Raw genomic sequence first — 25,437 nt, 5'->3', positions numbered from 1 at the left:
ATGCTTAAAAGCCTTTTTGGTGTATTTGCTTTTTTGTTGGAGCTATACCTTTGTGATGTTAATCGTGTTTCACTGTTGCAGTCATTACACTTGGGTTATCCTGCTGGCAGGCTACCCACAGTCGGCCTGAATTCCAAAGTCTAGGTCCGGCGTCGGTTGTTGTCGCCTCTTCCCTGACGTCAGTGCGCCAGGGGTACAAAAGATGCAGCCGATGCCATTTTGTTCAGTCTTTCTTGCTGTGCGGTGCCCGAAGCAAAAGCAGTTCGCAAGTGCCAGTCGGCCTACTCCTGAGATTTTCAAAAACGAATTTCAGATCCGAAGTCTTCATTAAAGCTAAGTACCCCATTGGGGAAACTTTTCTCTTGCTCCAGTCCGATGTCAGCAAAAGTTAACAATTGTATTTCTTGTGGGAAGCAAATACCTCATAAGGATTTTCATTCTTACTGTATTCCTTGCCTTGGCCCTGATCACAACATTGCTAGCTGTCGGTTTTGTGCTAGATTTAACCAACGCACTATTAAGCATCGGTACGATTTTGCCTTTCATTACTTTGGCCGAAGATTCAATTATATAATGCCGTTGGAACAGCCGATGTCCGGAGTTTATAAAAAGTGCAAGGAAAAAGAAAAGGGCAGGCATCCGAGGTCCAAAACCGACGACGAGGCTTCCACTAAGCCAGTCGCCGGTTCACCGGTTCTCAGTGAGGCGCATTCGCTGCCCCTGGTGCCCGCTACCTCAGAGACACAGGCCGCTGACGACTCCCACGTGGAGCCAGCTAAGCCTCTGGATACTCAAGGTATTGGACTCTCTGAAACTATTCTCTCAGATGGGTCCGGAGCCGCTGAGCAGGCATCGGCTTCTGAGGGTGTTTTCAGACCTACACAGTTGTATGTAAAACCTACTTCAGCTTCCAAAGCAAAGACTAAAGCAGTTCTAAAGACAAAGAAACAAGTACAGCATTCTCCTGGACAGTCTACCATGCCTAAAAAACAGATGCTCAAAATGGCCGAAGACCTAATTACCTTGATCACAGGTTCCCATCCCCCTCCTGACAAGAGGCCTAGGCAAGAGACAGAATATGAATCTTCAGATCAGGTTTCCATGTCCTCTGACTCCTCTTCTGAACAGGAATACTCTCTTCCTCCTTACGAGGATTCTGATGCTGAAGAATCGATCCCTTCAGCCTCACCGCCTGAGGAGCCTCACCGCCTGAGGATTATTCTTTTGGGGAAACCCTGCATACCATGAGGGAGCACTTCCACTGGGAGAGCCAAGACTACTTAGAATCTAAGAAAAGGCTTAGAGATTTTCTTTTACTCCCTCAGCACAGGCCTTTGGCTATTCCTCCTGTGTTAGACATTGTAGATGTATTTTCAGAGTCTGTCCTTTCTCCTGACTCTCTACCTCCTGCCCCTGTTAAACCAGATAGATACTACAGGGTTCCAGATTCACATCAATTTCTTTATAAAAACCCTGCTGCTGACCCAGAAACTATTTCTCAGGGTCCCAAAGGGGTCAAGGCTTCTACTGCAAAAAACCTATCCCCTCTGATAGAGATTCAAGGGCACTAGACAGATGGGGAAAAAAGGTTTACACTTCTGCTACTTTGGATGTGAGGGCTTTAAATTGTCAATTTCATATGCTTAAATATCAGCAATACTTAATGTCACTGCTAAAACAGAAAATGTCAAATTCTGATTGTGCAGAAAATAAGGAAATACAGGATTTATTGCATGCAACTGAACAAGTGGGCATTGCAATGTGGTTTTGATTCTCTGGAGGCCTCTTGCAGGGCTGCAGTTACGGGTTCTGTCATTAGGAGGCTTGCTTGGTTAAAGGAACAGAATCTGCCTGATCATGTTAAAGCAAAATTATTAGATGCTCCATTACAGCATGATACCTTATTTGGTGTTAAAGCAGAGAAGGTGTTGAAGAAAATGGAGGACAAAGCGAAATCTATGCAAACAGTAAAGGATTTCTTACAGGTACAGCCACCCAGATTTAGCAGGAACTGGCCTACAAAAAATTGGTCCTTTCCAGTGTCAGACAGGCCACAAAGAGGCAGATACAAACGCCCCAGAGGCAGATCCCAGCCCCAGGGCTCATACAGGCCTAAACAGTGGGGTGCTTCTACCTCCAAAAGCGGAGAAGACAAATCGCAGCCATACAGGAAAACAGTCCCAATGACTTTCCTCTACCAGCACCAAGCACTTAACTTTTGACAGCCCCCCTAGGGGGAAAACCAGCACTTTTTTCTCAAAATTGGCACATGATCACCCAGGACAAATTGGTCTTGAATATAGTGTCCCAGGGCTACAGGTTCCACTTTCACACCCTGCCAAGGGCAAAAGGTATGCCAGACTTGCCACACAAAGGGCAGAGGCACAAAAACAAGTTTCATCCCTCATGGACATGAGAGCCATTCAGTAAATACCACAGCAAGAGCAGGGGCAATGATTTTACTCAAGACTTTTCTTGGTCCCAGAAAGGACAAAGCCTGGAGACCAATACTGGACCTGTCTATTCTAAATACATTTCTGTACGTTCCAAAATTCAAAATGTTGACTCTGCACCAGCTTCTGCCCATGCTGGGCAAGAAGGCTTGGCTTGTAACTTTGGACCTAAAAGAGGCATACCTGCATATTCCAGTCAGACAATCTTGCAGAAGATACCTCAGATTCATAGCTGGCTCAATGCACTACCAATTCTCTGCACTGCCGTTTGGCTTATCTACTGTGCCCAGGGTCTTCACAAAATGCCTGGCACCAGTAATTGCATTTTGCAGACAAAGAGGAATTCAAATATATCCTTACTTGGACGATTGCCTTATTCAAGCAGAGAACAAGAACATTCTACTAAAGCATCTGGCGTTTGTAAAAAGATTACTAATTTGCCTAGGGTACACAGTAAACGAAAATAAATCAAAACTAGTACCCTCTCGAGATAAAATTCCTGGGTGCAAGCTTAAATACAACTGTCCAGATGGCTTATCTCACACCAGACAAACAAAGGCAACTGACTTCTTACTTCAGAATGTTGGCAACAAAGACCCAGTTATCTGCAAGAAAAATTCTGCAGGCTCTGGGCTTCATGGCATCCTGCATTCTGCTAATTCCATATGCCAGACTGCATATGAGGAAACTACAGTGGTATCTAAAAAGTGTTTGGGATCAACATTGTCACAGCCTGGAAACATTAATTACCCTCATTCCTTGCCTGCAACAGGAATTTCGATGGTGGGCTCAGGCCTGTCACCACAACAAGGGACAGCCATTCACCCTACCCACAGCCAGGCAGTCAATAACAACGGATGCTTCAGATTATGCCTGGGGGGCCCACATGGCAGGAAAATGTATTCAGGGCACATGGCCCACAAGCCAAAGGCATCTTCATATCAATCAAAAAGAGATGCTAGCTGTTCAGAATGCCCTGATGACAGCTTTCAAGGATCTACTCCATCCAGGACAACTACTGATAAGGACGGACAATACTGCAGTCATGTGGTACATAAACAAACAGGGAGGCACTCATTCCTACCCCCTCTGCAGACAAGCCATGACTTTGTGGGACACAGCATTGACTTATCAAGTACACCTGCAAGCACAATTCCTGCCAGGAAAGAAAAATACTCTGGCAGACGAACTAAGCAGACGCCTCATGGATCCCCACGAGTGGAAACTGGATCCACAAGTCTTCAGCATGATAATAAAGAAATAGGGACGCCCAGACATTGATCTGTTTGCCTCCCCTCACAACTGCCAACTACAGAGATTCTGCACAAGGACTTATCACAAGCAAGCATAGAAAGTGGATGCTCTGTCATTCAGCTGGAAAACCCTAACAGTATATGCCTTTCCTCCTCTGCCTCTCCTCCCCAAGGTACTCCTAAAGGTCAGACAAGAGAAGCCAAAAATTATTCTGATTGCTCCAGACTGGCCACGCCAGCACTGGTACCCAATCCTAAAGAGCTTGTCTCAAGGCCCAGCCTGGACATTGCATCTAATTCCTCATTTACTGACCCAACAAAACAATCAGATCCTGCACAGCCAACTCAGAACCCTAAATCTGGCAGCATGGTGGATAATGTAGCCATTCAGAACACACCTCTCTCTAAAGGAGTGATGGATGTTATTTTGGAGGCCAGGAGGCCCAGTACCAGAAAATCTTATGCAGAAAAATGGAAAAGATTCTGTGCTTGGAACCAGGTACAAGGAATTGACACGTTTGTACCAAATATTCCTCAGATTTTACAATACCTAACTGAGATGCTGGACAAAGGCCTATCCTTTTCATCAATTAAAATCCATGCCTCTGCCATTTCAGCTCATTACAATATGGAACCACCAATTTTTTCACATCCATTGCTAAGACAGTACCTCAGAGGAGCCAAAAAACATAAGACCTCCAAGGAGAGCACCAATACCTGCATGGGACCTCAATTATGTCTTGGAAAAACTCACACTGCCTCCTTTTGAGCCAGCCAATACAGCTGAAATAAAGTTCTTATCTTGGAAAACAGCTCTGCTCCTAGCAATAACCTCTGCAAGACGAGTCTCAGAGTTACAGGCACTCATGGCTGTGGAACCTTTTATCATTTTCCATCCAGACAGGGTTTCTCTGAGGACGAACCCGACATTTATGCCTAAGGTAATGTTCAGTGTGGCCCTTAACCAAACCATTCATTTGCCTCCCTTTTATCCAAACCCACAGAATAAGGGTGAGAGACTCCTGCATTCTTTGGACATACACAGACAGCTACGCTTCTACTTGGACAGAACTAAAGCTTTCAGAAAGACTGAGCAACTCTTAGTAGCATATGCTGCAGGATCACAAGGAAAGGCTATCTCAAAGCAGACTATTTCAAAATGGATAGGCCACTGCATTCATTTCTGCTATTCACAACATGGCAAATCAGTGCCTAAGGGCATTAGGCCACACTCAACCAGAGCAGCAGCCACTTCAGCAGCCTTCCTCAGAGGAGTACCAACCAAAGACATTTTAGAGGCTGCAACTTGGAGTTCAGTGCACACTTTTACCAAGCACTACCGCTTACCTCTCTACTCTAAATCCAGAACAGGCTTTGCCACTACAGTTTTGCAGGGCTTTATAGCCTCTCCTAATCCTATTTAGACCCAGCCACCCAACCTCAGCTTTGGGATTCAACCAAAGTGTAATGACTGCAACAGTGAAACACGAACATAGTACAGTTGTGTACCTACCATAAATGTAGATGTTCGAGTGTATTCACTGTTGCAATCCAGGTTACCCACCCACCCATCCCCCTTTTATTTGCTGGGACTTATCTGTTCTTCTCTATCCTATACAACCTATGTGGTGTATTTGCTTGTAGATGAAGGATATGTTTATTTTTGTGCATGCATACTTATTGGCATATCTTACCAATTTGGGGGCACCTGACATCTGGGGCAAGAAAAACTGAAGAAAATGGTGTCGGCTGCATCTTTTGTACCCCTGACGCACTGACGTCAAGGAAGAGGTGACAGCAACCGACGCCAGACCTAGACTTTGGAATTCAGGCCGACTGCGGGTAGCCTGCCAGCAGGATAACCCTAAGTGTAATGACTGCAACAGTGAATACACTCGAACATCTACATTTATGGTAGGTACACAACTGTACTTTTTTATGTTTAATTGCTCCCCATTAGGGGGGCACCTGACATCTGGGGCACGAAAAACTGAGGTAATGGCGTTGGCTGCATGTTTTATACCCCTGACGACCTGACGTCATGGAAGAAGGGACAGCAACTGACATAGGACCCAAGACTTTGTTAATCAGGCCGATTGAGGGCAACCTGCAAGCAGATTACCCAGATGTAATGACTGCAACAGTGAATACTTTCAAACATCTACATTTATGGTAAGTGTATACAACTGTACTTTATACATCCTAAAATGCATGTTACAACCTGTGCTCCCTTTTACACTGATTGCTGTTTTTTTTTTTTTTTTTTTATTTCTCTTCCCCTCCCAGATATGAAAAGCAGCTTGTATGCTTTCAGAAAACATTCGCCCTAAGAAAATGTGCACTGGCTGTCCTTAAATCTAAATTGTACACCATTCTGTGAACTGTATTAAAGTATTAAAGCTGCTAGGGATGTTGTCACCTCTTATTCCCTTCTCATATTTTTAAACTTAATTTTTTCACTGAAATGCTTGCCATAGAACATTTAAATTTTGAATTTCCCTAAGTAAAGAATACTCAGAATTCTCCAGATTAATTGCTTACACCTGCGGACAGATTGCCTCCGTGAAAGTGTCCCCAGCAATGAGTCTTTGTAAGCATTACTCAGAAAAGAATGCACACCTGTAGATATCCTGACTCCACTGAACATTTGCCAGAGGAAAACAAGCAAGCTAATATATTTGCAGCTATAAGAAGCTTAGCATTTTCATGGCTTTCAGCATTTTGTCTTATTTTTAAAGCCTACATGCTTACAAAAACATGTTTACAGCTTAAGCCCAAGGTAGTAATCTAGACATTCTTACTTGTAAAATAAAAAGAAAAATTTTTCTAATTCTACATATAATATAATCAGTGCACTTTTACAGCCCACGAACATTAAACTTGCTTTTGCCCAGCCTTTTTCCTCTTATTATACTGTAAAACCTGCATTTCTTATAACTAAAAAAAAGTACTTGTTTACTTTAATATCTGTAAAACATACAACAGTTACTGAAAAGACACCAACAAACAGGTAAAATACCCCTGACTTCACACTACACCATACTATTTTAGTGTATATTACATGCAATTGTCATGAAATGTTTTATACAAATATGAAAAAAAATTACTAAATTCCCACATTTAATGTTTTCCTAAACATTTTCCCAGTTCTTTTATGTTGTCCTCCTAAACATTTCCCAGTTCTTTCGTGTTGTCCGAGCCTGATACAACCTTCATCAGTCCAAAGCCAGAGAGAGCACCTAAGGCTAAGTAACCCCTTGGGGAAAGTCTTTTTTTTTCCCTCCATACATTATTGCCTCTGTTGTTAGATGCCAGTGGGTAAGATTGATGTTTGCCCAGAGTGTTAGGAAAAAAATACCTTACTGGGACTTCCACAGTGTGTGTGTGTTCTGGTCTTTATCATGACATTCTCAACTGTCCCCACTGTGCTGAATTTAATTCTAGGACTGTAAAGCATAGGACAGAGTCACTTGAAAACATTTTAAGGGAAAAAGAGCATGTTTGACCCATGCTGGCTGTATTATTTGCCAGTCATGCTGACTTGGACTTTTCTCGCAGAAAGTAGGGCCCAAAGACAGGGTATCAGTCCACACAAGCTCATTATTGTTGAATGGGGGGAGACTTGTTTGTGGTTCCCCTGAGGAGAGATTGGCCAAGATCTCTGATGAGACTCTTTTGGAGTCCACATTACCTGCTCCCTCAAAGTCATTTCAAGCTGTAGGACTTAGGGTGTCATATCGGTCTGGAATCTCTGTGCAGACTCTGGCCTCTGATTCCTCTGCCAGACCTACAGATGGGGAGAGTAAAATCACCATACCAGAGTGGAATTCTCAGCTGACCAGGCACAGACTGTGGCTGTCTGCCCACAGCCTGGGCTAACTCCCTACTCTAAAACCCAAGACCAGACTGTGTGCAAAACATAAGAAGGCTACCAGCTTGCCTTCTGAGTCTGTTACTTCACCCTGCCCACAATGCTTGGTCAGGTTAGCTGATGATCTTGTGGATTTTGAGATAGACAGCTGATCCCTTGCAGGACCCCTACCCTAGGAATTTCTCTTGCCAGAGGAAAAGTGATCTTTCCTACCAGTTTTCAGATTTGTATGACTCGTATGAAGATGAATTGGCTTATGTAGACCAGATTTCCAGAGTCGTATGCTATCAGATGAAAACCTTACTTCACCATCACCACCTGAGGAATTTTCTCTGGGGAGACTGTTTACAAAATGAGGAAATTCTTCAGTTTGGAGTCTCTATTACCCCCAGACAAAGAACAGAGTAAGAGAAGTTCTAAGCGTTAATAAGCACAAACCTCTGGCTATTTATCCAGTTCTAGAGGTCGTAGATGATGTCATCCAAGACACTTATCCGCAGTTTGACTCCCAGCGCACTGCCGAACTTGACCATTTTTACAAGGTTCTGGACTTTCTTAAGCACCTTTTAGGAACCCTGTGGTGGATGTGGTTTCTCTAGTACCCAAGAGAGCAAAAGGCAGTGCCTTTAGGGGAACCCCTTGACTGCTGACAGAGGGTAAAACCCTGGACAGATTTGGCAAGAAAGTGTATACATCTGCTGCCTTGGCCATGAGAGCTGTAAATTGCCAGTTCCGTATGGTCAAGTTCGATTAATCTCTTGTGAACCAGATGAAGCAGAAATTTGAAGGGGTAGAAGATAAAGTTCTCCAAAAAGAACTGTACTCTGTAACAATTATTTTCAGGCTGCAAAACATTCTTTACATTGTGGCTTTGATTATTGGAAAGCAAACAGTGCAGGTGCAGCAGAATCGGTAATCGGGAGACATGCTTGGGTAAGAAAGCACTTTCTTCCTGATCAACAGAGCATCTCCCTGTTACCCTAAGTCCTGCCCCAGCCCAGTCCCTTCTTTCTCCAACAAAGCACAGAAGCCCAGTCTTCTTTAGTATCTACTTCTTGGATGTCAAAGCCAGTGTTAAAGGCCTTTGGCTAACCATGTTTGCAGATGATTGCAAATTGGGAGCAGTAATTGAATCCCCCCAAGATGAGAACCCCCTTCAGTAAGGTCAAATACAGACAAATACTTTGTGCCAAAGCCATGGCTAAAAACTCGGTAACAAGAAATGCAGTATACTACCTTTTGGGAAGTCTGCCACCCTGGGGTAACTGTCATCAATAAAACACCCTTAAAAGTTAATTCACTAGTCAGGAATCTGAGAACTCATGTAGATAGTAAACTAGCCTTAGACCAACATGTGTCCAAGGTAGTAAGAAAATCCTGTGTTGCTCAACTTATAAGCAAGGGCATGGCATCTTGGTTCAGAGAGGTCATCATACTACTGCACTCGGCCCTCCTCAGGCCCATCATAGAGTATAATGCCCCCTTCGGTATGTACCTGACCAGACACATACAGCAACTGGAACATCCACAAATGTTCCTTACAAAAAAAATACAGGGAGTAAACACAATGTCCAACTGTCTGATTATCTTAAAGCCCTGCCTTTTTACTCATTATCAAACAGATGTCAGGTAAGTGATCTTTGCCTGGCATACAGGGCATCCCTGGACCTTGTTTTGATGAACTTTTGCACATCTGTAAAACAAACAGCATCAGAACTTCTAAATTAAAAGACCTAAACTTTTCTTGCAACATGAAGTGGGACATGTTGGAGAGAGATATGTTTCTCAGAGAATTCCCATTCCCTGGAATAGGCTCCCCATCCATGCAAAGCAGAGTTCCTCCCTTTCCCTATTTAAGCGCAACTTGCACCTATGGATGGGTAATTGGGCATTCACCCCTGGTCTGACTACTGCATCTCTGTTGGACAGAGTTAGTCAGTAAATCCCCCACTGTATATCAAATATAAATAAAATTTGTAGGTCACATTTGGGTTGCATGGCTAGGCTTTTAAACACAATAATAGTCGTTAGCCTAGTATATACATGTGAATCAAGTTCAATTAGAAATCCTTGATGCTCCACTGCACAAAGAATTTGTTTGAATTCAAGGTTCAAGCTATATTTAAAAAAACTAAAGGATAAGGCAAAGTCCCCACAAAACTGTCAAGGACTTTCTGCAGGTTCACCCCACAAGTTTTAGTGGGAATTACTCTACAAACTCCTGGTCCTTTCCTACCATGCATGCTAAATATAAGGAGCAGAAGGACCAGGAGAGAAAGAGAGCAAAGAAAATGGCAAGCTGAACAAGGTTCTAGGCCTAGCAGACTACAACCACAGGGACTCGGCAGAAGACCTTCCTGTCCCCTCTTAAGTCCCGCCTCCAACTCAACACCATCTTCCTCCTGCAAAGGTCTGAGGCAGATTTTCTCTCTTCATAAACAGGTGACAAAGCATTACCCAAGACAGCTGAGTTTTCCAGATCATAAGGACAGAGTACAAATTGCAGTTTGTTTCCCTTCCAAGCCTCATAGGTATCCCATCCATGCCAAAAGGACAGTACATGGAAGCTCATACCCCAGTAAAGCTTCTTCAGGAACTGGGATCAATGGAACCAGTCCCTCAAAAAGAGCTAGGAGCAAGGTACTACTCAAGACTTTTCCTATTACCAAGAAAAAAGGAACATTTGAAACCAGTTCTAGACCTGTAACAGCTAAACAGGTTCTTTTGTGGTGTACAAGTTCAAGATGCTTACCTTGTAAAAGCTCCTTCCTGCTCACGCCCTCCTCTCAGGCTTTCATGGTCAAATTGGATCTCAAAGATGCCTGCATACCCATATTAGAAGACACTGGAGGTGTCACCATTTCAGGTCGGGTGGGAATCGCTTTCAATTCCATGCATTGCCCATTGATTTATTTACTGCTACTAGTGTATTCACAAAATTTCTGACTCTAGTAGTTGCTGTGTGCAGGACCAAGGGAATGCCGATCTTTCTAGACTGTTACATGATCCAAGCAAGTTCTGTGAAGAAGCCCTGGGATTCTCCCTAAATCTAAAGAAATCCAACCTCACTCCTACAAACAGACTGGTGTTCTTAGGAGATATAAAAAAACACCAAACAAGTGTTAAAACACACCAGACTACAAAGCCAGCGAAAAAGATGCCACCAATCTTGTATTAAATAGTTTATTCACACTGAATAACACTCTGGCACCTCAGCACAGCCTTCCTGGAGTTAAACTATTTAATACAAGATTGGTGGCATTTTTTTCGCTGGCTTTGTAGTCTGGTGTGGTGTTCTTAGGAGCACTGCTGGACATAGAAAAATAAAGGAGCTTTCTTCCCCAGGAAGAAAATGTTTTAATAATACATATTTTAGAACACTAGCCCAGCAGGAAGTGGTATTAGCCAGAGATGTCTTGAGATGTCTGGGTTACATAGCTTCTTGAATCCTTATGGTCCCCCTGGCTAAGCTTCACATGAGGAAGATCCAGTAGTTCCTGAAGAATGTGTGTGTCAGCACAGATGCTCCCTAAACTTCAAGATAAAGCTTCTGTCCTACCTGAATAGGGAACTGCTTTAGTAGGTAGACATTTGCTTCCAAAACAAAGGATTTCCTTTCCAGTGTCAGTTAGGGAAACAAATGTTGGTGTCAGAAACCTGAGACATAGCTTGGGGGTACCACTTAGGCAGTCTTCAGGTGCAAGGTCTTCTTTTTCTTTCGGCTGCTCCCATTAGGGGTCACCACAGCAGATCAACTGTTTCCATTTCTTCCTGTCCTCTGCATCTTGCTCTGTCACTCCAACCACCTGCATGTCCTCTCTCACCACATCCATAAACCTTATCTTAGGCCTTCCCCTTTTCCTGTTACCTGGCAGCTTCATCGTTAGCATCTTTTTCCCAATATACTCAGCATCCCTCCTCAGCACATGTCCAAACCAACGTAATCTTGCCTCTCTGGCTTTGTCTCCAAACCTTCCAACCTGGGCTGACCCTCTAATATACTTATTCCTAATCCTGCCCATCCTCATCACACCCAGTGCAAATCTTAACATCTTCAACTCTGCCACGTCAAGCTCTGACTCCTCCCTTTTTGTCAATGCCACTGTCTCCAACCCATATAATATAGCTGGTCTCACTACCCTCTTGTAGACCTTCTCTTTCACTCTTACTGGTACTCGTCTGTCACAAATCACTCCTGACACTCTTCTCCACACACTCCATCCTGCCTGTACTCTCTTCTTCACATCTGTTCCACTCTCACCATTACTCTGAACTGTTGACCCCAAGTACTTAAACACATCCACCTTCGCCACCTCTACACCCTGCATCCTCACCATTCCTCTATCCTTCCTCTCATTCACACACATATATTCTGTCTTAGTCCTGCTGACCTTCATTCGTCTTCTCTGTAGAACATATCTCCACCTCTCCAGGGTCTCCTTCACCTGTTCCCTAATCTCACTACAGATCACAATCTCATCTGCAAACATCAAAGTCCACGGGGACTCCTGTCTGATCTCGTCTGTCAACCTGTCCATCACCATTGCAAATAAGAAAGGGCTCAGAACTGATCCTTGATGTAATCCCACCTCCACCTTAAACGCATCCGTCACTCTCACTGCAGACCTCACCGCTGTCACACTACCCTCGTACATATCCTGTACCACTCTTACATACTTCTCTGACACTCCCGACTTCCTCATACAATACCACAACTCCTCTCTAGGCACCCTGTCATATGCTTTCTCTAAATCCACAAAGACACAATGCAACTCCTTCTGACCTTCTCTGTACGTCTCCATCAACACTGTCAGAGCAAACATCGCATCTGTAGTGCTCTTTCCTGACATGAAACCATACTGCTGATGACTAATCATCACCTCCCTTCTTAACCTAGCTTCCACTACTCTTTCCCATAACTTCATGCTGTGACTGATCAGTTTAATCCCTCTGTAGTTACTACAGCTCTGCACATCACCCTTATTCTTAAAAATCGGTATCAAAACACTTTTTCTCCATTCCTCAGGCATCCTCTCACTTTCCAAGATTTCATTAAATAATCTAGTTAAAAACTCTACTGCCATTTCACCTAAACACCTCCATGCTTCCACAGGTATGTCATCTGGACCAGCAGCCTTTCCGTTCTTCATCCTCTTCATAGCTATCTTCCTCCTTGCTAATCCACTGTACTTCATGATTCACTATCGGCACATCATCCAACCTTCTCTCCCTCTCATTTTCTTCATTCATCAACCCCTCAAAGTACTCTTTCCATCTGCTCAAAGCACTCTCCTCACTTGTGAGTACTTTTCCCTCATTATCCTTTATCACCCTTACCAGCTGCACATCTTTACTAGCTCGGTCCCTCTGTCTAGCCAATTGGTACATGTCCTTTTCTCCCTCCTTAGTGTCCAACCTTTTATACAACTCTTCATACGCCTCATCCTTAGCCTTCGCCACCTCTCTCTTTGCCCATGCACCTCATCTCCTTATACTCTTGTCTACTTTCTTCATCTCTTTGACAATCCCACTGCTGCTTCTTCGCCAACCTCTTTCTCTCATACTCTCCTGTACTACTTCATTCCACCACCAGGTCTCCTTGTCCTCCTTCCAGATGTCACACTAAGCACCTTTCTAGCCATCTCTCTTACTAGCTCTGCTGTAGTTACCCAGCTATTCGGTAACTCTTCCCTGAACATCACCTCACAATTACCCTTTTTCAATTTCCACCATTTGATCCTTGGTGCTGCCCTCACACTCATCCTCCTCCTCTTGATCACCAATGTCATCCTACAAACCACCATCCTGTGCTGCCTAACTACACTTTCCCCTGCCACCACTTTGCAGTCTCCAATCTCCTTTAGACTGGCCCTTCTACACAAGATATAATCCACCTGTGTGCATCTTCCTCCACTCTTGTATGTCACCTTATGCTCCTCCCTCTTGTTAAAATATGTATTCATCATAGCCACGTCCATCCTTTTCGCAAAATCCACTACCATCTGACCTTCTGCATTCCTTTGCTTATCACCATACCTACCCATCACTTCCTCATCCTTTCTGTTCCCTTCACTAACATGCCCATTGAAATCTGCTCCAATCACTAGTCTCTCACCCTTGGGTACAGTCATCACCACTTCATCCAACTCACTTCAAAATTTTTATTTCTCATCCATCGCACACCCAACTTGTAGAGCATATGCACTAACAACATTCATCATTACAGTATCATTTTCCAGCTTCATAAACATCACTCTATCCGACACTATTTTCACCTCCAAAACACTCTTAGCATACTGTTCCTTCAGGATAATGCCTTCACCATTTCTCCTCCCATCCACACCATGATAAAACAATTTGAAACCGTCTCCGATACACCTAGCCTTGCTTTCCTTCCATGTGGTCTCTTGCACACACAATATACCAACCTTCCTTCGGTCCATCATATTAGCTAGCTCTCTCCCTGTACCAGTCATACTGCCAACATTCAAAGTTCCGACCCTCAGTATCACAGTCCTAGCCTTTACCTGCCTTCGGGCATGCCTTCCACCTCTTCTCCTCCTTCGGCTAACAGTAGCCCAATTTCTGCCAGCACCCTGTTGGCCAACAGTACTGGCGGCGGTCGTTGTTAACCCGGGCCTCGACCGATCCGGTATGTATTTCTGTACTGTTGTCTGTATGTATGATTTGACAAAATTTTACGCCAGATGCCCTTCCTGATGCAGCCCTCCCCATTTATCCAGGCTTGGGACCGGCACAAAGAACTGCACTGGCTTGTGCATCCCCAGTGGCTGGGTTAGTCTTCAGGTGCAAGGTAAGTGGAGAAAAACATTCCTTCAAGGGTCATAAACCTGAAAGAAGTAACAGTTTACAGAGGCATGGTAGCATTCAAGCAAAATTGGAAGTCAGGCACCCTGTTAGTAAACACAGACAGCACCATAGTGATTTGGTACAAAAAGAGGGAGGTACACACTTGTACTTCCTGTGCCTTCTGGCATTGCAACTCTAGGAAGTGTCCTGTGAGGGCAAGAAGGACCTGAGAAAATGGCACTGGCTGACATTGGAGGAGAAGGTGGACCCTGTGCTGGGTGGAGGAGAATAGAGCTCTGGTTTTCAAATTGGCCAAGGGCTTTCACAGCAGATTATCCCAAAAAGTTATTACTGCAACAATGAAGACACTTGAATATCTAAATTTATGATGAGTAGACTCAACTCTATTATCTTGAGAAGCAGGGAGGTGCTGGCTGGTTGCAGTTGTGTAAACCTGGGGATGAGCACCCTTCGAGGTAACACATGACATCATGTTGACCAGGTACATTGATGTCCTCAAGTGCTGAATTTTGCTGAAAAACATCCCAAGTTCTGCTTGAAAATACTCTTTGTAAGACGCATCAAAGAAGGTCATTTAATAGAGCATCTGATAAAGCAGAATTTTCTTATTTGCTTAGCTACCTCATTGGATAGGATAGGCTGTGCCTTAGTATCAGTTTTAATCTAGTTCCTCCTTGATCACTGACCATCAGCTCTCCTGTAACCAGAGAGATTTTATCTGTTCCTGTGAAAGAACTGGTTTCTGGAGTCTCAATAGGGACACCATCAGCGTTTTCATGTTTTTAGTTCTGCACTGTAGTCCCTTCTGGCCCTTTGGGTGCATGTGTGCGTGCTTCCATGTGTGTTTTGATTTTAGCTACAACCCTGCGTGATGCATGACCAGAATTTCTACAGTCAGTCCTTATATAAGGATTTGTACCCAGACCTCTCTCTAGTGGGTAAATGGCATGTTGTGGTGGACCCCATCATCTGTATCCCCCAGAGAATTGACTGATGTTCATCTTGTTTCACTATTGCAGTCATTACTCTTGGGTTATCCTGCTGGCAGGCTACCCTCAGTCGGCCAGAATTCCAAAGTCTAGGTCCGGCGTCAGTTGCTGTCGCCTCTTCCCTGACGTCAGTGCACCAGGGGTATAAAAGATGCAGCCGACGTCATTTTCTTCAGTCTTTCTTGCCGCGCTGTGCCCAAAGCAAAAGCAGTTCACAAGTGCCGGTCGGCCGACTCCTGAGATTTTCAAATCCGAATTTTAGAACCAAAGTTTTCATTAAAGCTAAGTACCCCGTTGGAGAAACTTTTTTCTTGCTCTAGACCGATGTCAGAAAAAGTTAACAATTGTATTTCTTGTGGGAAGCAAATACCTCATAAGGATTTTCACTCTTACTGTATTCCTTGCCTAGGCCCTGATCACAGTGTTGCTAGCTGTCGGTTTTGTGCTAGATTTAACCAACGCACTATTAAGCGTCTGTTCGATTTTGCATTTCATTACTTTGGCCAAAGATTTAATTATATAATGCCGTCAGACCAGCCGACAACCAGAGTTTACAAAAAATGCAAGGACAAGTAGAAGGATAGGCATCCGAGGTCCAAAACCGACGACGGGGCCAATGCTAGGCCAGTCGCCGGTTCACCGGTTCTCAGTGAGGCGCTTTCGCAGCCCCTGGTGCCCGCTACCTCAGAGCCACAGACTGCTTCCGACTCCCACGTGGAGCCGACTGGGCCACTGGATACTCAAGGTATTGGACACTCGGAAATCATTCCCTCAGATGGGTCCGGAGCCGCTGAGTAGGCATCGGCTTCTGCGGGTGTCTTCAGACCTACACAACTATATATTAAGCCATCTTCAGCTTCAAAGACTAAACCAGCTCTAAAGACAAAGAAACAAGTACAGCATTCTCCTACTCAGACTTCCATGCCTAAAAAACAGATGCTCAAAATGGCCAAAGACCTAATTACTTTGATCAGGGGCTCCCATCCCCCTTCTGATAAGAGGCCTAGGCAAGAGACAAGAGTATGAGTCTTCTGATCAGGTTTCTATTTCCTCTGACTCCTCTTCTGAACAGGATTACTCTATGCTTCCCTATGAGGATTCTGATGCTGAAGAATCCATTCCTTCAGCCTCTCCTCCTGAGGATTATCCTTTTGGGGAAACCCTGCATACCATGAGGGAGCATTTCCACTGGGAGAGCAAAGATTATTCTGTATCTAAGAAAAGGCTCAGAGACTTTCTGCTACTTCCTCAGCACAGACCACTTGCTATTCCACCTGTTCTAGACATTGTAGATGATGTATTTTCAAAGCCTGTCCCCTGACTCTTTACCCCCTGCACCTGCTAAGCCAGACAGATACTGCAGGGTCCCGGATTCTCATAAATTCCTATATAAAAACCCTGCTGCTGACCCAGAAACTATATTTCAGGGTCCCAAAGGGGCTAAAGCTTCCACTGCAAAAAAACACTGTCCCCTCTGTTAGGGATTCTAGGGCTCTAGACAGATGGGGGAAAAAAGTCTACACTTCTGCTACCCTGGCTGTAATGGCTTTAAATTGTCAGTTTCATATGCTTAAATATCAGCAGTATTTAATGTCACTGCTTAAACAGAAATTGTTGACAAATACTGAATGTTCAGAGAACAAGGAATTGCAGGATTTATTGCATGCAGCTGAATAAGTGGGAAAGCATACTTTGCAATGTGGTTATGATTCAATGGAGGCCTCTTGCAGGGCCGCTGTTACAGGTTCTGTTATTAGAAGGCATGCTTGGTTAAAGGAACAGAATCTGCCTGATCATGTTAAAGCAAAATTATTAGATGCACCATTACAGCGTGATACTTTGTTTGGTACTAAAGCAGAAGAGGTGTTGAAAAAAATGGAGGATAAAGCAAAATCCATGCAAACAGTCAAGGATTTCTTACAGGTACAGCCACCCAGGTTTAGCAGGAACTGGCCTTCTAAAAATTGGTCCTTTCCAGTGTCAGACAGACCACAAAGAGGCAGATACAGGCGTCCCAGAGGCAGATCTCAGCCCCAAGGTTCATACAGGCCTAAACAATGGGGTACTCCTACCTCCAAAAGCAGAGAAGACAAATCACAACATTGCAAGAAACAGTCCCAATGACTTCCCTCTACCAGATCCAAGCACTTTTCTTTTGGCAGCCCCCTTAGGGGGAAAGCTAGCACTTTTTTCATGAAATTGGCAAATGGTTACCCAAGACAAATGGGTCCTGAACATAGTGTCCCAAGGCTACAGGTTCCATTTTCACACTCTACCAAGGTCAAAAGGTATGCCGGACCTGCCACACAATCAATGGGCAGAGGCACAAAAACAGATTACAGCCCTCATTGACATGAGGGCCATTCAGCAAGTACCACAACAAGAGCAGGGACATGGATTTTACTCCAGACTTTTCCTAGTACCCAGAAAGGACAAAACCTGGAGACCAATACTGGACCTGTCTATACTAAATACGTTTATGGAAGTTCCAAAATTCAAGATGTTGACTCTACAGCAGCTACTGCCCATGCTGGGCAAAAAGGCTTGGCTCGTAACTTTGGACCTAAAAGAAGCATATCTGCATGTCCCAATCAGACAATCTTGCAGAAGATACCTCAGATTCATAGCTGGCTCAATGCATTACCAATTCTCTGGACTGCCCTTTGGCTTATCTACTGCGCCCAGGGTCTTCACAAAATGCCCGGCACCAGTAATTGCATTTTGCAGACAAAAAGGAATTCAAATATATCCCTACTTGGATGACTGCCTAATTCAAGCAAAGAACAAAGACATTCTTCTAAAGTATCTGGCGTTTGTAAAAAGATTACTAATTGGCCTAGGGTACACAGTAAACGAAAAGAAATCAAACTAGTGCCCTCTCAAGAGATAATATTCGTGAGTGCAAGCTTAAATACAACTGCCCAGATGGCTTATCTCATGCCAGGCAAACAAAAGCAACTGACTACTTACTTCAAGAAACTGGCAACAAAAACCCACTTATCTGCAAGGAAAATCCTGCAGGCCTTGGGTTTCATGGCGTCTTGCATTCTACTAATTCCATATGCCAGAGTGCATATGAGGAAACTACAGTGGTATCTAAAAAGTGTTGCCACAGCCTGGAGACAGTAATTGCACTCATTCCCTGCCTGCAACAGGAGTTTCGATGGTGGGCAGAAGCCTGTCACCACAACAAGAGTTTGCCATTCAGTTTACTCACAGCCAGACGGACACTGACAACGGATGCATCAGATTATGCCTGGGGGGCCCATATGGCAGGAAAATGTATTCAGGGCACATGGCCTGCAAACCAGATGCATCTTCACATCAATCAAAAAGAGATGCTCGCTGTTCAAAATGCCCTGACAACTTTCAAGGATTTGCTTCATCCAGGACAGTTACTGATAAAGACAGACAACACTACGGTCATGTGGTACATAAGCAAGCAGGGAGGAACACATTCCTACCCCCTCTGCAGACAAGCAATGACCTTATGGGACACAGCATTGGCTTTTCAAGTTCACCTGCAAGCACAATTCCTGCCAGGAAAAACAAATACTCTAGCAGACGAACTAAGCAGAAACCTCATGGATCCCCTCAAATGGAAACTGGATCCGCAAGTCTTCAACATGATAACAAGGAAATGGGGATGCCCGGACATAGATTTATTTGCTTCCCCTCACAAGTGCCAATTGCAGAGATTTTGCACAAGTATTTATCACAAGCAAGCATGGAAAGTGGGCGCCCTATCCTTCAGCTGGAAAAATCTTAACAAATTATGCTTTTCCCCCCACTGCCTCTCCTTCCCAGGGTACTCCTAAAGGTCAGACAAGAGAAGCAAAAATGATACTGATTGCACCAGACTGGCCACGCCAGCACTGGTACCAAATCTTAAAGAGCTTGTCTCAAGGATATTGGCTCAAACTTCTCACTTGCTGACCCAACAAAACAATCAGATCCTGCACAGCCAACTCAGGACCTTAAATCTGGCAGCATGGCGGTTAATGTAGCCATTCAGAACACTCCTCTTTCAAAGGCTGTTATGGATGTTATCTTGGAGGCCAGGAGGCCCAGTACCAGGAAATCTTATGCAGAAAAATGGAAGAGATTCTGTGCTTGGAACCAGGAACAAGGCATTGACACGTGTGTACCAAATATCCCTCAGATTTTACAATACCTAACTGAGATGCTGAACAAAGGCCTTTCTTTCTCATCAATTAAGATTCATTCCTCTGCTATTTCAGCCCATTACAATAAGGAACCACCTATCTTTTCTCATCCTTTAATAAGGCAGTACCTTAGAGGGGCCAAAAACATTAGGCCTCCAAGGAGAGCACCAATTCCGGCCTGGGACCTCAATTATGTTTTGGAAAAACTCACACTGCCTCCTTTCGAGCCAGCATCAACAGCAGACATAAAATCCTTATCCTGGAAAACAGCTCTGCTCCTAGCAATGACCTCTGCAAGGCAAGTCTCGGAGTTACAAGCACTCCTGGCTGTGGAACCTTTCATCATTTTTCATCCAGACAGGGTTTCTCTGAGGACAAACCCTACATTTATGCCTAAGGTGGTGTCCAGTGTGGCCCTCAACCAAACCATTCACTTGCCTACCTTTTATCCAAATCCACAGAACAAGGGTGAGAAAATACTGCATTCTTTGGACATACACAGGCAGTTACGCTTCTACTTGGACAGAACTAAAGCTTTCAGAAAGACTGAGCAACTTTTAGTGTCATATGCTGCAGGATCACAAGGAAAGGCTATCTCAAAACAGACTATTTCTAAATGGATAGGCTATTGCATCCGTTTCTGCTATTCTCAACATGGCAAATCAGTGCCTAAGGGCATTAGGCCTCATTCCACCAGAGCAGCAGCCACTTCAGCAGTCTTCCTCAGAGGAGTACCAACCAAAGATATCTTAGAGGCTGCAACTTGGAGTTCAGTGCACACCTTCACGAAGCACTACCACTTACCTCTTTAAGTCCAGAGCAGGCTGTGCCACTGCAGTTCTGCAGGGCCTCATAGCCTCTCCTAATCCTATTTAGCCCAGCCACCCATCCTCAGCTTTGGGATTCAACCCAAGAGTAATGACTGCAACAGTGAAACACAATGAACATAGTACAGTTGTGTACCTACCATAAATGTAGATGTTCGAGTGTATTCACTGTTGCAGTCCAGGTTACCCACCCACCATCCCCCTTTTTCTTTGCTGGGACTTATCTGTACTTTTCTATCTTATACAACCTATGTGGTGTATTTGCTTGTAGATGAAGGAAATGTTTATTTTTGTGCAAGCATACTTATTGGCATAATTTTCAGCCTACCAAATTTGGGGGCACCTGACATCTGGGGCAAGAAAAACTGAAGAAAATGGCATCAGCTGCATCTTTTATACCCCTGGCGCACTGACGTCAGGGAAGAGGCGACAGCAACTGACGCCGGACCTAGACTTTGGAATTCTGGACGACTGCGGGTAGCCTGCCAGCAGGATAACCCAAGAGTAATGACTGCAACAGTGAATACACTCGAACATCTACATTTATGCTAGGTACACAACTGTACTTTTCATTCCTGACCTCCTTTCTCAGCCAGTTTCTGTAACATACAGGCTGCAGTTCAACCTCAGGTTATCTGGGACATAGTCAGGGCTTTGGTCTTTGTGTGCCATGGAGCTCGACTGCTTCAGTGTCATTACTTTGTCTTGATTGTGTTAACTTGTAATTTAGGACTAATTTTCAAAACTTACATGTTCCATTTTTCTATACATTGTGGTTAGATGCTTACATTCATTTCTGTATCCTTTATTCGGTTATATGACCATGTTTAAACTGCATTATTTGTAATTTCCTGGGGCATAGCTAAAAGTGATCTTTTTATGAGTCGGGCCATATATACTGCATTATCAGTTAAATTTGATGTATGACATGGGATATACTTTTTCACATATTTAAGTCCTGGCTTTTGATTTGGAAGGAGTACAGGTGTTTGTGCAATGCATTTAGGGCAATTTAACAGAAAATTTAGGAGTCTGTGTAGAAAGTCTACTTGCAGAGTTAAAATGTATACATTTTTTTATTTTAAGGTGCTCGTATTTCTTAAATTGAGTTGTGTTTCTGCATTTAGAAAAGAGAATTTTCTGAAGAAGATTCTGAGAGCACAGACGAAGAAAGGGAGGCAACATCCGACTCGCAAGAAAAAGGAGCAGGGGCACTAATGGATTTGTATCGAGCTAGTCAGAAACTCTTCAAAGCTGAAAGCCCAAGTGACAGGTAAAAAACTAGACAATTTAATTTAATGGTGAAGAGGGATTGTAACTGTACAGTGGGGTGCCATATTTAAGTCTGTGATGCATACTCCTTATTTGAAATTGGACTGACATTACTAAGCAACAACACAGGACAGGGATTATTTTTTTTCCTTAGCCATATTGTTTTTGGTGATGACCTAACCATGAGACATGGGTGAACATATGATCCCTGGATTTACAGTGATCACGTGGTCCAGATTTCATGTAGTCCATTTGTACAAGAAGAAAGTGTCTAGCATGTCAAAACTGTAACTTAGTAATTGTAACAGTGCAGACACATCATAACTGTATGCATATTTGCCATTTAGATGGCACCACTGTCTTGAGCTTTGCTACAGTTACAACTTCCACACACTTGCACATGATTTATCAGTCATCTTTTCCTCCTGCCATTTGCTCTTTATCAACCATAGTTTGGTATCACAGGTATAAGTACAACAGATGTAATTAAATGAAAACAACTTTGTGTTTCTTTTGCCTTTTCAGTGTTTTTGAGACAGTTCAGTAGAAGTGTGCAAGTCAGATTCTTCAGGAAGATAACTGTGAATTGCATGTTTGAAGGGCTGAGTACATTATGGTGTCCTACCTTTTAATAACAGACACCCTATCCAGTTTTATATTAGTATTTAGGCAAGTTTAATAGAGTGGACCACATAAATTTAACAAGGGAAGATAGGGTAGAATCACATTACCTTCCTTTGGAACAATCTTCACTTTGTAGGCAGACAGGCTAAAGTGTTCCTTTTTAAAATTGCGCTCCCTTATCCTGTGATGTAGGACCCACCCACCTCCACCAAGCACATCTTTATCCAAAACTTTCTTAGGCCTGGTCTTAACTCCATTATGAAAAAATCCACATAGCTTGATTTGATAATGAACTTCATCCTTATTGTACAGCTCTGACCATTTACCTTTAATTCATGGGTGAGCTTTATGAAGCAATATTATCAGCCATCATTTTCCTCATGAATGTATTTATTTTTATCCTAACCCCATTCACCAGCTTAATCTCTAAACTACTTCTGACCATGCCATTTTCATTTGTGATCACTTTACTGTCATTGCTTTATAATTCTGCCTTCTACAGTTTTCCTTTTTTTTTTTTTTTTTTTTTAATCAGGGATCGACACAAATAATTTTTCTCCTAAGTGTAGTAGCTTTATGTCTGGGGTGCAACTCCGGTTTCAGTCTGAGTTAGATGTTGTTTCATGCTCAAAACTCCTATCAGGTGCATGGTTCACTGCTTGTGGCTGGATCCAGCATTAGAGCCCATTCTTCTTTGATGTCACTTTCTTGACCCCTTTAATCTGTGAATATGCACTGTGAAAATGTTCATTGCTGGTTCAGCTTAGGATGAAACAGAACTGAAACTGTTAAAGCAGCTGGTCAGATAATGATGCATTCTAAGTTATAGGCTTCCACTAGCGCGGCTTGTTAATTGTGTCTGTTTGTATTCCTCACAGTGCATATTTGATGTCACATCATTTCCAGATGAGTTCACTGTGCATTTTCTAGAATCTAAACATGTGGTCTCTGTTACCTTGTAGAAAGTTGACTGAATTGATGTAGTGTGAGTAGAGCAATTTTGGTTGTGGCAGAAAAAATAAGACTTTGTTTATTGTATAGTGCCGTCTGCTACAGCCGTTCCTTGAGTACTATTCAGTGATATCATTTCTGCTAGCTGCAGCCATATCCAGAATGCTGTAACTCTGTATCATACTGTGCCCAGGTGCATCAGTAAGCCCAGGGGTGCTGCATCCCACTGTTGCTTCCCTCACAGATGAGAGTTGCATCCTGTTGTTGTCCCTCTGCTAGCTGCAGATGTACCCAGTGTGCTTTATCACAGTTCATAGATAGCTACTAGGCATGCAGTCCAGGCGGTGATTAAAGAGCCTAGCCCACATTGTTAGTTGCCCCAAAGCAATGTCTGGTTAAGTGACTTGCTGAAAGTCGCAAAGTGTACAAATGAAGGCAGAGAAAATCAAACCCAGTGTTACTTTTCCAGCTTCAGACATATGTAGAGTACTGTATCCCAGTATTGTCATTCTTCCAGCTCTAACATTACCCAGGGAGCTGTATCCTAGTTTTGCCCCTCTCCTAGCTGTAGCATTACCCAGGGTACTTTAACCTAATGTCACTCTTTCAACTGTATGCATACCCAGAATGTTGTTGCGTAGTGTTGTTGCTGTGCCAACTGTAGCCATACCCAGGGTGTTGTCACTGGGTTGCCCCTTTCCCAGCTGTAGTCACTCCAAGGGTGTTGTATCTCATTGGTGTCACTCTCCCATCTGTAGCTACACTCAGGATGCTGTACCCCAGTGTTGCTGTCCCATTGTACCCACACTCAAGGTACTGTATCCTAGTGATGTCCTTCTATTCCCATGTTGCAGTATTCTTAGTGTGGAATTCTCAGGCGACCCAAACGTCGGCTCCTATATAAAAGCTTAAGCCTGGTTGCTGGAGGTGTGTGGGACGTCACATGCAGGGCTGTAAACCAGGTACCTTAAATGTCATGTCTGCACGCACAGACCTTAGAACCTTTCAGCCGCAGTTGAACGTCAGATCAATTGCATTGCTCCTTCTACTATCAAGACATCTAAAGCTAAGTACCCCATTGGGGATTTTGCTTTTTAACCTTTGCTTGAGCTTGGTTTGCTGTCCTCCCCTTTTAGCCATTGTCTGCTAAGAAGGGTAAATGCCACTGCGGGAGTCAGATTCTGCATAAAGACTCATATATCCGTTACATCTTTTGCTTAGACTGAGAACACGACTGTACCTCTTGTTCAATTTGCCAGTCATTCGTCCCTAAGACACTCAGAAGCCATCTGGCCACCCTTTTTCTTTACTTGGATAACCAGATGCTAAAGAAATTAGTGCTTAGGATGGACCCAGAGTTGGCCGCCCCAGCAGAGCCTCCACACAAAAAGGCCAAGTTGTCACGAACTACTGCTACTGCCCCTCTGCCATCTGGCGCCCTGCCAGCTTCCAGTTTAGGAGTTGAGGGATGTCCTTAGAACCTTCTACTTTGTCAACTCCCCTCGAGGAAGCCGCTTCGGAAGTAATGGCCAGCACATCTATGGAGATTGTTCAAACGTCTGTTTCCACCGATGTTGAGGGGGAACCAGGCCTCGCCCGACTGGGATGCCACAATCTGAAGCATCAGCACCAACAAAGCCCCCTGAAACTAGGCCTTCTCCCACAGTTACTCCTTTGAAAAAGAAACAGAAAAGTAAGCGTTTATCTTCCTTAACTGAGGGATTTCCTGACTGTCAGTCTTTCACTCAATCCTTGATGCAAGCCCTCATGGCCCTTAGGCCATTCCTGATGTCCTTCATGGATGCATCTGCAGTCCTAACAAATGGGTTGTCCTGTCCTCAGGCAGCCCTTCGGTTGGCCGGATTCCAAAGTCTGGGTCTGGCCTCGGCTGATGTCGCACTTCACCCGACGTCATAGCTGCAGTTCTTCGGGTATAAAGGTATCAGCCGACGCCATTTTCCTCAGTCTTTCTTGCCGCGTGGCGCCCGAAGCAGAAGCTGTTTGCAAGTGCCGGTCGGTCAGAACCAGAGATTACTACTACCGAAGACTTCTAAAAAGCTAAGTACCCCGTTGGGGACTCTTTCTTGCCTCAGCCGATGTCAGAAAAAGTGAATAACTGTTTAACTTGTGGGAAACAAATACCTCATAAAGATTTCCACTCTTACTGCCTACCTTGTTTAGGCTCAGACCACGACGTAGC

The 25,437-nt window shown here is 43.9% G+C and overlaps 1 protein-coding gene across 1 annotated transcript in view; it reads left to right on the top strand.

Annotated features, from left to right (window-relative positions):
• The window catches only part of KDM7A (lysine demethylase 7A), a 1,445,788-nt gene that overhangs the window by 1,193,260 nt on the left and 227,091 nt on the right, over positions 1–25,437 (top strand). The window contains exon 17 of the mRNA XM_044087282.1: positions 21,518–21,663. Within this exon, the coding sequence (XP_043943217.1) occupies positions 21,518–21,663 (146 nt within the window). The remainder of the gene's footprint in view (positions 1–21,517; positions 21,664–25,437) is intronic.

This window comes from Protopterus annectens, chromosome 11.part0, assembly GCF_019279795.1.
Source record: "Protopterus annectens isolate FY-2018-M chromosome 11.part0, PAN1.0, whole genome shotgun sequence".
Classification (NCBI taxonomy): Eukaryota; Metazoa; Chordata; order Ceratodontiformes; family Protopteridae; genus Protopterus; species Protopterus annectens.
This window is presented reverse-complemented; position numbering and strand designations above follow the sequence as displayed.